A 15748-nucleotide genomic window follows, 5' to 3' on the forward strand; every position below is an offset into this window, starting at 1 on the left:
CACATCAGACGCTGCGACCCTATCAGCAACGGAATAATTACAGCCAAATACCTTTTCGACAATTACAGAAACGACGTTTGCAATGGTCGATATAATTCCAATCCTATATAGCAAAAAGGCTCAGAATTACATTTTAGGTTTGATGAAAAGAAAATATTAAGGGCCGTGGTAGCCCAGTTGGTAGAACGCTTGCCTCTCACTTTGAGGTCGCAGGTTCGAATCCAGCACAGGCATAAACCAATGATTGTCGAATTTGCTTTCGAATTCATGTTTAGATCATAAATGATTATCACATGTTCAGCGGTGAAGGAAAACATCGTGACCAACCCACATTCCCGAGACATGCAATTTCAAAGGTATAGGACCTAACCTGTATTGGGCTGATTTTCCCTTCGCAGGTTGGAAGGTCAGACAGGCAGTCGCTTCCGTAAAAACCCGGACCTGTCAAATCTTCAGGTTAGTTAAGCGGACCCTGTGAAAAACGGGATAATGCTAGAGAGATGATGATGATGAAAAGAATTATTTTTTCTGCCATTTCACCGATTGCTTTTGATTTGCCTTGAATGGCATCACCTATCCGCATAATTTATAACAAAATTACTTAAAAAAGTATAAATCAATTAGTTTAAAAGGTATTTTAATTTTACACACAAAAATCATGCAAACAAAACTTCTAAAAATTCTCGACAGACGGATTCACTGGTAGCCATTGAAGACTACCTCGTCTGAAACATTCTGGATCCAACCTGGATGTTGTATAAACCTCTGTGGCTTAACGACCCCATTCAATCCATGTATTTGGCACAGCAAAGCTCATAAGTATATCCTAAAATGAGTAGTCAGCGGTACATCCATTGCAAGATGAACTAAAGTACCTATACCTCATTGAGGCTTCTGTTGGACAAACGTGATAGGCGATGAGCCTGTAATCGTCTGTATGATCGAGCCCAGTGATTTCCGTTCCCAAGAATCTTCGGGAACGTAAAAAGGCGCAAACCTTATGTAAAGAGAACTTTATTTACATAACCTTTAGGCAGATAAGACCAGAGTACAAGAAAGAATAATTTGAAAAAAAAAAGCAGCCAGTGTCCTTACTATTAAAGAGTTTTACAACGGGAAAGTTCCCATTTTGGGAACAACAAGGCACATCACTGGTCGAGCCTGTGTTAGTGAAACTGCACTTAAAATAAATTTAAAACTCCTTAGTTCAAATCCGGTACCACAGGATCACAGCGACTACACAGTGAAATAAGGATTTAATGTAAAGTGAAATAAAGAAACCTTTGCTCAAAGACTCCTCCCCATCTTTCCAGGCTAATGCGCGACGAGGAATGCAACATCCTGCAGAATCTCTCCCGGGACGAGTTCCGTGAATTCCGCACGCTGGTGATCGACATGGTACTGGCCACGGACATGTCGTTCCACTTCCAGCAGCTCAAGAACATGCGCTCGCTGCTCAGCCTGGCGGAACCCACGGTCGACAAGTCCAAGGCAGCCTCCTTGGTGCTGCATTGCTGTGATATCTCCCATCCTGCTAAGGTATGAACTGGGGGGTTAAAAAGACCTCTTCAAAGCAATTCATCTAAGAAAGCTATATTGCTATTTGACATTTTATCGACTTTGCGCACTTAGTTTTATATATAATAATAATAATATATTTCCACAAAAAACTTGGTACAGTGCATTACAAAATTTCTTAAGCTAAATATATTTTTTTAAGTAAATTTCATAAGCCTGCAGCCGAACTAGGCGAAACCTGTATCTCAGCATGGAGCGCCTACTCCCAACGGATTAAAAAATACTATAGCCAACAATAGTGTTCTGTCCTTATTTAGTACTGAATTAACAATAGTAAAGTAGAGTAGGATAAAAAGTAAATACCTAGTTATAAATAATGATAATGGTGTCTGTGCGTGTAGATGTGTGGGTGTGTGGGTGTGAGCGAGAGAGTGAGGGTGTATTTGTACGCATGTCAAATTTTAATATTACTCCTTAGATGAATGGTTTCATTGTGGCATTTTAACCCCCTGCTGTTTACTTCTGTAGTCTTTAGCGCAACAGTTCTCGCACAGAATGAAACAAACGAAAACGAAAGAAAGAACTCTGTATCTCATTCCAAACCATCCAGACATAATAAAAGTAATGCGGACATTTGGCCTTAGACCTTTAGAATACCAGATCCAATTTCTCAACAAATTCCATTAGTCCAGCGTATTGTTCAAGATAGATTAACCATTTGAGGAATTCCTAAGGAATAACAAATTATATATACGTTAAGCGACATCTAAATTGCTATTCCAGAGATGGGACCTGCACCACCGATGGACGATGAGTCTCCTTGACGAGTTCTTCCTGCAAGGCGACAAAGAGCGAGACCTGGGGCTCCCGTTCAGTCCCCTCTGTGACCGGAACAACACACTAGTAGCGGAATCCCAGATCGGGTTCATAGAGTTCATCGTAGAACCCAGCATGGGGGTCTGTGCTGATATGCTGGAGTGCATCCTAGGTCCACTGCATTCGAGCTCAAAGTCCACAACAGCGAGCAACCAAGAACCTATTAATGAAGAGACCACCGGTACGTTGCTTTTTACCACCTGGTTTTGATATTAATATTACTAGAATATGTGATTTGATCACACTACTGAGGTCTCCACCTGTCCGCATGTCCATGTCTCTTCACATGTCGCGGTCTTGTGGAATCTCCATCCAATCTGTCCGTCAGTCAAGATCATCACTTGATTTTATACCTCCTTTTTTGAATGGTAACTCCGTGATTTCAGGAAACGAGGGCAACAACAAATTCAAGATCAGGAAGCCATGGATAGCATGCCTCAGCGACAATAAGAAGATATGGAAGGAACAAGCCGCGAAAGGTAAAGTATGACAGACTAAGTAATTCTAACGACTCGAAGAGCCAGTACCTACTTACGTGCATGGTGTAAAATCGTCTATTCCAATACGTCATTGACCTAACTAAAGATATAGACAGTCCAAATATCAGAGTTTAGTCGATAAAGCCTTTTCGTCCTAAACTGGGAGAAAATGTACATTGGTACCCCATCTTTTTCAGTTATTCGTAATGGTTAGATTGGTGATGAAACTACTCCAACCAGCGGGTTTCGTTCCCAATGAATGTTTTGATAACTAGGTCCTATTACTATGAAAATTTGATGTTCTAATCTTTTTTTTTCTTTTTGACGTGACTTATTGTAGATTTGCCGCAGATGGCATTAACTACTTGGCCGGACAAATGGGGAGCGCTAAAGGCTCTCACCCGTCTCACCGGTGTTCTAATCACATACTTGTAATTTAGGTACGATTGTGACGTTTATGAAATGGCTCTCCCCCGCGGCACAGTAAACGTGTTGCGCGCGGCGCGAATTATATCGAGGGCCTTGTGTAGATGGCATTCGCTGCGTCTACCGCTAGCGGTGCAGTCGCTGTAAGGTTTTGAAACTTTATTTCTAAATTACATTAACATAAGTAACAACTGATATCAGTCACATACTCATCATCATCAATTTAAGCGCCACGCTCTTGTCGTTGCAGCATTTTCTAAGCTACTTTTTTAGGGAAAAATAGGGCAGTGGTTTCCCTCTTGCCTTCCGCCCCGCAGTACTCTGTCTGACGCAAGTCACATACTAGGTATTTTATAATGTTTCAGACGCGGAAGCACGAGCCAAGCAGGAGCAAGAACAGCAGGAAGAGAGTGCGCCGCAGACAGAGGAATAATATTTAGCCACATTTGTAAATAGCGTTAGGAATAGCTGTTACAACGTGATCCACTCACTGTTGAACAAGAGCTAATTCTGTTGTTGTACCGTGAGGCGGCAGGTGAAGGGAGATGGAGAAAAAAGAAAAAAAACGAATACACGTAAAAGAATGTAGGTACAAAAGTTTCAAATATCTCTTCTACTATAATTGATCTTTGTCAGAGCTCCGAAATTGATGAAAATGTGCAACTTTTGATTTTTATGACTTGTGTTAGGGTCTTAGGTATTTTTAAGACTAAGTACTTCAGTACTACACAGGTAGTTACCTACTTTTAAATAAACGAAGATAGTATCGATCTTTACCAAGCCGCAATTTCCACTAAATGGACTAAATGTCTACCTAACAGATAGTTTATAAAATGTGTTAGGTATAAAAAAAGTTTCACAATAAATACTTCTATCATCACATCTACTACAGGTAGGTTTTTAGGTGAGGATGAATGAAATGATGACTGTTTCTTATATTCCAATGATTATTAATAAGTAGACTAAATAATCTACCCTATGTTGAAACTCAAATATTTCAAAATATTTTAGAATTGGGTAGTTTCCAAGGTCAAAAATAAATTACGAAATTCTGATTACTAAGTAAAGACAGATTTCATGTAAAGGTGACAAAAAACGTTTTCTTTTTCCATTTAATTTATTCATGAATTATAATAAAGGAAGATGTAATAAAAAGTACATTTTGTCACGTGTTTCTATGACGTCACAGGTTGCTTTTTAATACAAATTTTAGAGTAATTTCGTGTATTGACGTTTAGTGAAAAGTAACCGATTTGACTAGTTGGAAACTACCCTATTCTTCTATAGAAAATGTGTAAAAAACCACGTTGTTGCCTTAAACAAAAAGTTTGAGGACTTTCTCATAAAATCTCCCTGCCTTCACCGCCTCACTATATAAAATATACTTATGTAAGTATGCGAAAGCTTCACTATTATTATACGTGCTATTAAAGTTGTGTGTCACGCACAAAAGGAACTTAAAGCACAAGTGGAAAGCCTGAATGTATAATTCTCTATGTGGAAGACAACATAGTGAGCCAAATTCGAATCGGCGACGACCGCTCAGCGGCGTACGCTACTAGTATTAAGAACGAGTTTAGAGCTGCATTGCCTTACTTTGGTTGCGTGATTACTAGGTACTTTGTTTTCGATACCGACCCCGCCGGCGTGGTCGATGATCTTGCTCGCTTGATCATCAGCCCATTAACGTCCCCACTGCTGGGGCACGGGCCTTCCCTATGGATGGATAGGAGAACGGGCCTTAACACGTTGCCAGTCCAGTGCCCCCACCGTGGGGGCCACAAAATATGATGGCAAGTCCGTGTCCCCACGTGTGGGTCACGGGGTTCATATAACTTCGAACTACGTTTTCGGGCTTGGACTTAGGAGTACGTTTATGTAATTTACTGGACTTATCAGCAAAGGATGAAGTCATAGGATGAAAAAAAAAACAATCCACATTTTGTTTTTCATGTGGGAAATATGAATTATTTTCTACTGAGTAAGACAAAAACGTTATTTTATTAAAAAAATATATTTATTTATATCATAATAATTTGTCTTCAATATCTTCATTTTCATACAACAGTTTCAATATCTGATATGATGCTTACCGCGTCCCTATCTTCCAGAATCCTCTGGATATCCCTATCCGGTAAAATAGACATTTTATGCGCAAAAGTGAACGTACTATATCGGAATCAAAACAACAACTGTTTCGAGTCTCAGATAAGTGTGGGAATTATAATAATTGTTGAACTACTCGCAAAGTAAAATAAAAAATTTACTCCCAAGTCCGTGGGGTCACATTATTTCCTCCTCATAAGTCCGTGCCCCCACATGTGGGTCACGGGAAAAACTGCTGAAAACTGAAAGGAAAAATGATTTTTCGGAAATGAAACTTCTTATACGTTGTAGTTACATATAATAACATACAAATTCGACATTATCTAAGTTGGACTTACCGGGTCGATTAAAAACTTTGTATGGGGACTGTGAACGTGTTAAACCATCACGCGGGCCCAGTGCGGATTGATGGTTATTAACGACTGCTAATGCAGCCGGGACCAACCGGGAAGGCTTAACGTGCCTTCCGAAGCACGGAGGAGCTCGAAATGAAAACTTTTTTTGTGGTCACCCATCCTATGACCGGCCATTGCGAAAAATCGCAGACCGAGCGCGTTCACCGCTGCGCCACCGAGCTCCTCAGATCTTGATGATCTTGCTCATTCAGCGCTTGTCGCTATCGGCGTTCTTATCCTCTCAGACGACGCTCTGAGCCGAGGTTCTCGTCCAACAGAGCATCCTCAGGCCTGTTTTGTACCGTTGAGAGCCCTCAGTGCCATTGGCGGCAAATTTTTTGAAGCAACTTCCTGCCTAACCTTTCAACCCGTGAAGGGAAAACAAGCCCAATACAGGTTATGTCACATAACTCTGAAAGGCATTTCTCGGGAATGTGGGTTTCTTACGATGTTTTCCTTCACCGTTGAGTACATGCTACTTCATTTATGATCGAAACATGAATTCGAAGACAAAGAATATCATTGGTTTAGACCCGCGTTGGAATCGAACCAGCGACTTTACAGTGAGAGTCAATCGTTGTTCCAACTGGGCTACTACCGCTCTATATAGATTAGTACCTTAATAATGTCACTCATGTGGGTTGTCAGGTTGGTACTCCACCTTACAACCACCACACGATAGAAGATAATGCCAACTAAAATGTCGGTACGTACATGCAGCTCTAAAAACGCTATTTTATCATTACTATCATATACCCTGCTTAATGAATTCACTATTTATCGTTAAATTTAATGTTTCATTCTCATACATTTAGTATACAACGTTAATCACCTACTTCAAACGTTCCAAATAGGTACCTATTTTCTTTCATCAGAGCGTCATACCTACTTCTTTCTATTAGGGTTCTTACAGACGAACTTCAAGTTGTGAATGGAAGAGGCTACTTCAGCCGTCGCCACCTGTCGACGGCTGCCGTCGACGCGTTGGCGGCAGCAGTCAATGAGTCGACGGCTGCCGCCGACAGGTGGCGACGTTTGCTGTTGCGGCGTGTTTCGTCCGCAAGAGTTGTCGCCTGTCAACGGCAGCCGTTGCCGCCTCTCGGTGGCAGCCGTCGACTCATTGACTGCTTCCACCGACTCGTCGACGGCAGCCGTCGACAGGTGGCGACGGCTGAAGTAGCCTCTTCCATTCACAACTTGAAGTCCGTCTGTAAGAACCCTTACCTTCATAGACGTAAAACTTTTCATAATGAGGAACTTTCCATGCCACGTTCCCAGATAAATATATAAGTAGATGGCGCTGTATAACGCTGCCTTTTTTACATACATACATACATACATAAACTCACGCCTATTTCCCACCGGGGTAAGCAGAGACTATAGAATTCCATTTGCTTCGATCCTGACACACTTCTCTGCTGCTGCCTTTTTTATACCTTCTAATTTCGTAAATTTCAGACAAATGCATCTTTTATCTTTGTTGTGGGTATAAAATGATGACCCCTGTTGTAACAGCCAGACACAACACATATTACAACCAATAAAAAATATTAATATTAGAGTTATGATGCAGAAAATTCACTTCAATAACAGATGGGAAAATCTATTTTGTTACGCTCATGATAGAGTCAAATGCCTAGACTTCTACTAGTTCTTCTAGAACTAGTTGCGAGACATTACCTACGGATTTACGGACTAACCACGTGTAGTTACGTAATCTTTTCTTGTAGCGGTGGAATACATCATCATCAGCGGCGGCCCTAGGTCGGTGCGAGGTGTGCCACCGCACTGGGCGTCAAAAAAGAGGGGGGGAGGAATAGGGGGCGAAATAGAGGGGAATGGGGGTCTAAATAGGGGGGAATGGGGAGGCGAAATAGGGGGGGGGGGCAAAAACAACCAGGACTGGTTCATACTGGCCGCAAACTAACTTTATCGGGTTAAATTGCTCATACCGGGTGGCCGTAAACAGCGTAAACAACATTTTTTATTTTAAGGGGCTGTGGGTGCCACTCTGAGGTCTCGCACCACCTGAATATTTTGCTAGGGCCGCCACTGATTATCAACATTACAAGCATCAATCACGCCTTCCGAAAGACGAAACTCTCCCTAGCATTATCCCGTTGTCACGGGTCTGCTAACCTAACCTAAAGATTTGACGAGTCCGGTTTTTCACAGAAACGACTGCCTGTCTGATCTTCCAACCCGCGAAAGGAAAACCCAGTGGTGGCCTTAGCAAAATATTTAGGTGGTGCGAGACCTTAAAGTGGCACCACTCAGTCCCTCAAAATACAAACCTAGTTGCTTCCCTCTAGATACAGGGCTGCTGGCCAGGGTGAACCAGTCGTGTTGATTTTGGCGCCTCCCCTATTTCGGCGCCCAGTGCGGTCGCACCGCTCGCACCGCCCTAGGGCCGCCACTGGGAAAACCAGCCCAATACATGTTAGGTCACATACTTCCGAAACAATTTATTTTTGTCTATAATAATAGGTAAGTCTTTAATTGCTAATTTATGTATATACCTACCTGATGTTAAATATAAAATGATATTTATATAATCAGTCATGTGCCGTTCTCAGGAATTTTCCCAAAGTGAGCATGTTCCCGTTGTAAAAACTCTTTAAAAGTATGTTCATTGGCTGCTTTTCTTTTTTAAATTGTTATTTCTTGTAGTCTGGTCTTATCTGCCTAAAGGTTAGGTAATAAAAGTCTTTTTACATAAGTTTTGCGAGCTGTTACTAGTTACAGTCAGAAGCAATAATTTAGTGACAGTCAAGGTACATTATAGTTAGCTACATCTAGAATGTCCAATAATTAGGGACGTTCAAGGTGGCCGTATAGGTAGTAACACTCTAAGTGACCAAAAACATTGGCACAACCTGCGTGTTCAAAAAGTTGGCAACAACCTAATCGTTCACATATTTTTGAACATCTTGACTACTTGGATACCATTAGCGCAGTGAGTGTTGTCATATTTACGACGACATAATTGAGCCGAACTATTTGCCATTGTAAGCGTCTCGCGAATCTGGATGATTGGGTTGTTACCAACTTTTTGAACACGCAGGTTGTTCCGATATGTTTGTTCACTTAGAGTGTTAGTAACACGACCACCTTGAACGTCCCTAATTATTGGACATTCTGGATGTTGCTAACTATATGTATACCGTGACTGTCACAATATATTTGCGTCTGAATGTACCAGGAACGTTCCCAAAGTGTCCCCACTTTCACACATTCCCGAGCACTGCATATCACTGGATTAACGCGCTGGTAACGACGGAACAAACTTCACAAATACCCAAACACGTATCTACCCTCAAATTACTCATCTCACATAATACTTGCACTTCTCTTGAATCAAACACTATTAAATGTATAAATAAATTATTATTCATAATTAATAATAATAAAAGTAGCTTATAATCTTAGTGTAATACTAACCCATATGAAAAATACGCTTATTAATTTTAAAGTTTCCGATTAAATTGGAGAGTCTTGATATTCCTGACCAAATGTTATTTAAAAAAAATATATAAAATTATTTTCTAAATAAAATGCCATCTCAAATTTTAGACATAGGTAGTTAGTGTTACCTATAGGTGATATAAAGTTCAAGTCTAGAAAATTAATGAAAAAGACCGCTGTTTTGTTATTAACATGTTTCGCAAAGTTTCAATATTTCGCTTAAAACAGACAAAAACGGTCCGAAATTGCAATAAATAGAAGGCCACTTATACTAAAGAATTGGTGAAACGAGACAAGTATTGAGAACTTTGGAAAAAATCCTGATTACCGAGTAACTTTCTTTTTCTTTTTCTAAATTTTTTATCCCCTATTGGTATGTTTTTTTTTTTCTGTAGCCTAATCAATGTCCCACTGCTGGGCAAAGGCCTCGCCCTTCTCTTTCCAACCCTCCCTGTCTTGGGCATCGTTCCGCCAGGTGTGCCGGAAGGCGTCCAGCTCGTCCCTCCACCGTCGTCGTGGTCTACCTCGCCGTCGACGACCCTGTGGGGACCAATCAGTTGTAATTTTGGCCCACTTTTCCGATTGGGATGTAGGGCTGGAATAACAGATTTTCACTCCTCGCGATCTTTTGCAACCTCTGTAGCTTCTCCCATGATATGCCGAGCGTTTTTAACTCTCGGCCAACCGAACGTCGCGAGGTATCTTTGGGCCGCCCCCTTTTGCGTTTTCCACGCGCACACCAGATCAGAGATCGTGGAGACGCGTGCTCCACAGGTCTTCTAAGGAGATTTTGTTAAGTACTTCAATAATAAAGTTCTTAGTACCAGAATGTTAAAGCAACATAACATAAACACCCGACTTTATTAGACCGAATGCCCCAATCGGAAGATTGGAGTAGTCAGAAGTACAGTTATGGCATGATGAACTTACCAACCACGCCTCACACAGCTTTCTGTTAGACCAACGTGATAGGTGATGGGCCGTATCGCCATCTGTAATGGTCGAGCCAACTGTGTAAGTGAAAATTAATATCGGATCGAACCGAAGGACACCAAAGAAGAAACAAAAGGAAGAAAGAAAAATGAAGGAAGGGAAGAATGAAGGGGGTTTGTGGGTGTTTTTTTTTTTTTCGATTTATGGACATTGTACCTTTTAATGTAAAATAACTGGACTTACTTGACTTTGTCTCGTTTTGCCAATAGGAAATTATAAAGCCATCTTACATAACGCGCAGGAATTAAGTAAGGAGTAGACATGAAAATCTGGATAAACGGAGGACCCAATGAAATGAACCGTCCTTCTTAAAAAATATTTTGGAAAGGATTTTAAAGAATAATCGAAATGCTACGGCCAACTGTTCCCCCACATATGCCAAATATTTGAAATAGTTCTCCGACAGAAAAGTATTTGGAAAATGTAATGTATATCACAGGCCTAGTTTTTTTGTAGGTTAATGGGACCATACCTCATTGAATATCAAAAAAAAATCAAAAAACCATAATCACGACTTTAAGGTCCCTATTTTTATGATTTCAGGGATGGTAAGGATAGATATAATCCAACTGGTGACGCTTATTGTAGAGAAGTAACAATAGATCTTTTTATATATTTATCATCTATTTAAATCTATTACTTATATAGGTATATTGGAAATCTGTATATTATGCATTTAGTGTACTGATACCTAGTTCGTTAGTAATAATAATCGATATAAAATTTAAAAAATGTAGTTATGCCATTCTGATTGGGGATATAGCTTTATGAAATCGTAGTATAGTATATTGAGCCTTATGGACATTATTAACGTGTTTTTTCTTTATAAATAGCTTGCATTAGTCCACGACCGTAACGATAGAAACACAAACTATATTTCAGTAGAAAAACTATCTGTAATATTGAAATATTCCTTAAAACTTGACATTCCTTGTATGTTGTACACGATGGCAGAATTAAGAGTAGAAAGTTATATTTTTCCAAAGCAGCTATATTAATTATAGTGATACACTTGAGCTGTTGACTGTACTTATTTGTAAGATTTCTATCCTCAGCCGAAAGCTATATTATACATATAAAAGCAGGCTTGTTTCAACAATCGTAATAATATTGTGTCCTATAGGTACCCTGAATGACCCTAATGTGTTAATAAAGCAAAATGAACTCCACTAATAAATGTTTTTTTTTTTATAATCATATTAAAACTCTGCAATCTGATAAAGTATTATATCAGTACTTAATATAAACAAATTATTATGAAAAATTGAAATATACCTACACAACAATAAATATGTACTTACTAAAATTATTAATACCCAACTCAATGTAAACTGAGAAAACAATGCATTTTTCTCATCTATATTAATACCTACATAAATGTAAACTATGTGAAATCTCAAGTTATGTGGTGATTTTTATCAATTTATTCTTTTTTCTACATGTGTAAATAGAAATTAAACACCTTTTAGGTATGTGTAAATTATATGTAAAATAAAATAAACATTTTCGTAGAAAATGGCTTTTATTTTCTTTTATAAAAATGCTGGTACTTTGACAATTTGTAAGAAAGTGCAATTTAACGTGCCTAATCCTAAGGAGTTGTTGCCGAACTTCAACATCTATTGTTGTTGAGATGTTATTAGCAGTGAATCACAATTGACTACTTGACAGTTTTCGGATAAATATTTTTTTCTACTCCTCTACTTTAATCTGGCATTTAAATAACCAAAAAGTCTAATATAAGTACATACATAATTAAACTCTTTGAAAAAGTTTACGCTCTATGGCCTATAAAAGCATTGTTTACAAAGTGTAACTGTACTATAATGTCGCCAAAAAAGCATTGTTGTTGTTTTTTTTTTTTTTTGACCTGGAAACTGGCACCTTTACTTTGTTTGGTGCCATAGATATACTATAAAAAAAAAGTATACATTTGCCGCCATTTTCCCGCGCGTTGGAAAATAAATTGGAAATTTTTTGTTTCGTTTAAAATTACGTCGTCGTAGAAAAAGTATTGTATGCAACGTTGTATAACTAGGTCAAAAAATGCTCGTGGCGTCTCTTATTGCGATGTTCGCCAAGGCTCACATCGCAACTCACGCCACTCGCATTTTTTGACCCTTCTTATACAACTGTTGCATAAAATACTATAATAATTACAGACGCTTATTTATACCTCTTAAAATATAACGGTTGGTCACGTGACATTTCGCCCAGTGACGTCACATTTCCACAAACAAAGAAACTGTATAACTTGAAACTTGACACATAGTTTTTGTTTATTTTGTGAAATGTGAAGTCACACGAGGCTCAATCATGGCCGCCCGTGTCTGTAATACACATTAAAAAACGCATTTTTATTTTGGAAAAATAAAAAAGGTCTTAATAAAAAAGAATCTATTGGATAATTATCGTTAAATGATAAACTACCATATCAGACATATTTCATATTATATTGTTACAACTGTCAAGAATCCAATTATAGAGATTGGGATTGTAAAATAAATGCTGAAGTTACACAATAAAGCACCTGGTTTATACAATTTGTTAACAATTAACATCTGAAGTACAGAGAAAACTATTTTTACAGGTCAATACATGATTAAATATTATATAAGGTAAAAAACAATTACTTTATTAATTTGTTTTTCCCAACATTTAAAAGTCATGAGTAATATCATGTATCCAATTTAGAACCCTGTTACACTAACATATTTGACATTTTTAATGAGACTTACAGTTCAATTTATCAGAAAAGATAATGAGACATGGTACTATATACATAATGATGGTAAGAAAAAAATACTTAACTGCATTCAGAATCAAACTTGCATCCACAATAAAAAATATTGCCTTATGTACTTCATGATGACAATACAATACAATACATACCTACCCTGATAGTGATTGAAAGTACAAATTCACGTGGGTGTATTATGATTTATCAACTCAATGTAGACATTATAAAAGAAGTTGCAATATTCTTGGCAAAACAATTTGCTATGCAGTAAACAACTTTTTAGACTTACATTTAAAGAAACTCTTAAAACTAAATATAAACATCATATACAACATATGAACCTAACTTAAAATATACTTGTGGGTTTTACCAAATATAGCAATTTGAACTGTCAATGCTCTAACATCAGTTTTTTGCCGGCTACAGATTATAGTACCTTCAATAACATCTCCTGCCTTGACTTCCTTACAATCTCTGAAGTAAAACACAGTTTGTTTCCAATGAGTAGAAGTTGTATGAGGACCCGTAGAAAACGATACCTTGTTTGGAAGATCAAAGAATGTATCGAAATAACCAACTAGAGACGTAAGGGTGCCATCTCTTGTAATTGGCAATTTAAATTCTGACGTAAAGTCCATAACATCTGTAGTACAAGTGTTAATATCAATTTCTTTAACAACACATGATTGTGATAATATATGTTTCGAGCCAACAATATCTATACTGGCTTCTCTAACAACTTCGGATTTCATACAGTTCATTTTGTACCCGTAAACGTCTGACCAGAATTCAATTAACTTTTTATGTGTATCAACATCTCCATTGGCTACAAGGCTGATGTTGCATTTGTTCGGTAATAACAGCCCTCCAGGTTTGAGATAATTGTCCCTGGCATAAATTACACTATCTAGCATGCCTTCAAATAGTAAAAAGTACCCCATCCATTCCGACACAATGATGTCAACTTTCTCATCTAGTTTTGTATTCTCTAATCTCCCTTTTACAGTTTTAATAACATTATGTAAGTTGTTTTCTCTTATAATATCCATTGCATGGTATATTACCTCAGACTGGTCAAGAGCATAGACTTTCTTAGCACCGGCCGTTGCAGAAAACATTGACAATATCCCTGTGCCACACCCCAAGTCAAGCACAACCTTGTCTTTTAAGGTTTCGGTATTGTTTAGTATTGCATCTCGGTAACTTTCTGTACGAACCTTGTCTGACAGCATATCGTAATGTATACCAAAATGAGCATAAGTATTAAAGTAACCTTCATCATCTTCTAAAGGTAAATTTGACACACAATTTACTATAGTAGTACCGTTATTATCTCCATTGCTATGTGATTTGCCTCCTTCCACAATAGTTTTCATTGAATTCTGCATTGTAGAGATATCTTCTCGAGCCATTTGAAGGTGTAATTGGCTTTCTTTAAGTTGCTCTGACAGAGTTTGTATAGTTCTCTGCAATTCGGTGAAGTGTGTTTGAGATAATGTCACCAGCCCATTTTCCACATTTGCATGGTAAGTTTTCGGGGAACTAGGTTTATCGGTTAAAGAGTCGAAGTCATACATCAGCCACTCGTCATTGTCAATAGGCTTCAGATACTGTTCGTCCGCCCAAAGAGACGCATCCGCCTTCATGATTTCCTCGGCAGTTGGTTTGTGTGTCTTGATGTAATTTATGAGTTTTATGTAAGAATAACATTCCATATTATGTTTAAGCTTAAGAGTGTTCAGGTTAAACCCGTGTTCAGCTTCGCAATGGCCGATAGCCTCTTCAATACTCGCTAAAATGTTGGAACAAAACAAACATGTGACCGATGTGTTGCTCGTTTCCATTTCTTGCCATTCCTCCTCTTCAAAATGCTCTTCATCGCTACTCAGGTCAGGTACGTCGGACATTTTGATGTTTTATGCACAAACTCACAACAATGACACTTATTTACTGCGTAAAACACAAAGAAAAACGAGAATTTCTGCAAACCATGTGGTATATTTGACAAAGGCAGGCAAATGTCAAACAAAACAGCTGTCACAATTTTTTTTTTTTAGTTTTTAACCTCGTTTGTTTAATGAGGGACTTTCCAGGCTACGTTCCACAAAAATAATATAGATGGCGCCGTCGAGATTTTTATTTTCTCATTACTCAGGTACATAATTATTCAAAAATACAATGTAATCGCAGAAGCATCTATAAAAATAATTGTTGCTTGATATTTGGATCCATTTTAAAATGAATGAGTGAATGAATTAATAAAATAACCCGGACGAATTATTTGGGGGAAAATAGAAATTAGGTATTATTTACGTGTGTAAAAGTTCAAAAGTGCCTTGCAAAGTAAATTAAAAACATAAGTCGTGGGTAATTTATTTTTGATGTCAGCTGGGCTAAGGACCAAGTACAACGAGGGGCCAACCTTGAAATATTAGCTGTCACTTTTGAGCAACCTATACTAGGTTTTAGGTTTTGTTACAAAACCTATATAATTATACTAACCTAAATTATATTATTAAATATTTTGCGTATTCTTGAGCAAAGCCCGCTCGCCCGACGCGCGCCATCTAACGACATTGCGAGAAACCTCAGTGGGTAAACCAAAAACCGAGTTAGGGGTACACGTTAACGGATACTTGATCTTTTTTAACCTCGGTGGGTTGCCGCGGTTACCCTATAGAGGGCGTCGGGCGTCTACTAGGCTCAACTAGGCTCTTTGGTTATAGGTTGCCATAGTGATCAAAGACTAA

The 15748-nt window shown here is 38.4% G+C and overlaps 2 protein-coding genes across 5 annotated transcripts in view; one reads left to right on the plus strand and one right to left on the minus strand.

The window, feature by feature from the left end:
- The window catches only part of LOC126380382 (dual specificity calcium/calmodulin-dependent 3',5'-cyclic nucleotide phosphodiesterase 1), a 281501-nt gene extending 277028 nt beyond the window's left edge, over positions 1-4473 (plus strand). For all 4 annotated transcript variants that reach the window (XM_050029798.1, XM_050029954.1, XM_050030030.1 and 1 more), the window contains 4 exons: positions 1314-1539; positions 2302-2575; positions 2781-2873; positions 3665-4473. In XM_050029798.1, the coding sequence (XP_049885755.1) occupies positions 1314-1539; positions 2302-2575; positions 2781-2873; positions 3665-3732 (661 nt within the window). In that variant the 3' untranslated portion in view covers positions 3733-4473. The remainder of the gene's footprint in view (positions 1-1313; positions 1540-2301; positions 2576-2780; positions 2874-3664) is intronic.
- A 7288-nt stretch (positions 4474-11761) lies between these two features.
- LOC126380748 (protein arginine N-methyltransferase 3) lies at positions 11762-15030 on the minus strand. The gene has a single exon (XM_050030379.1). The coding sequence runs from the start codon at positions 14903-14905 to the stop codon at positions 13340-13342; it is 1566 nt and encodes a 521-aa protein (XP_049886336.1). The 5' UTR covers positions 14906-15030; the 3' UTR covers positions 11762-13339.
- Between the last annotated feature and the right edge of the window lie 718 nt (positions 15031-15748).

The sequence above is a fragment of the Pectinophora gossypiella genome, chromosome 1 (assembly GCF_024362695.1).
Source record: "Pectinophora gossypiella chromosome 1, ilPecGoss1.1, whole genome shotgun sequence".
NCBI classification, from domain to species: Eukaryota; Metazoa; Arthropoda; class Insecta; order Lepidoptera; family Gelechiidae; genus Pectinophora; species Pectinophora gossypiella.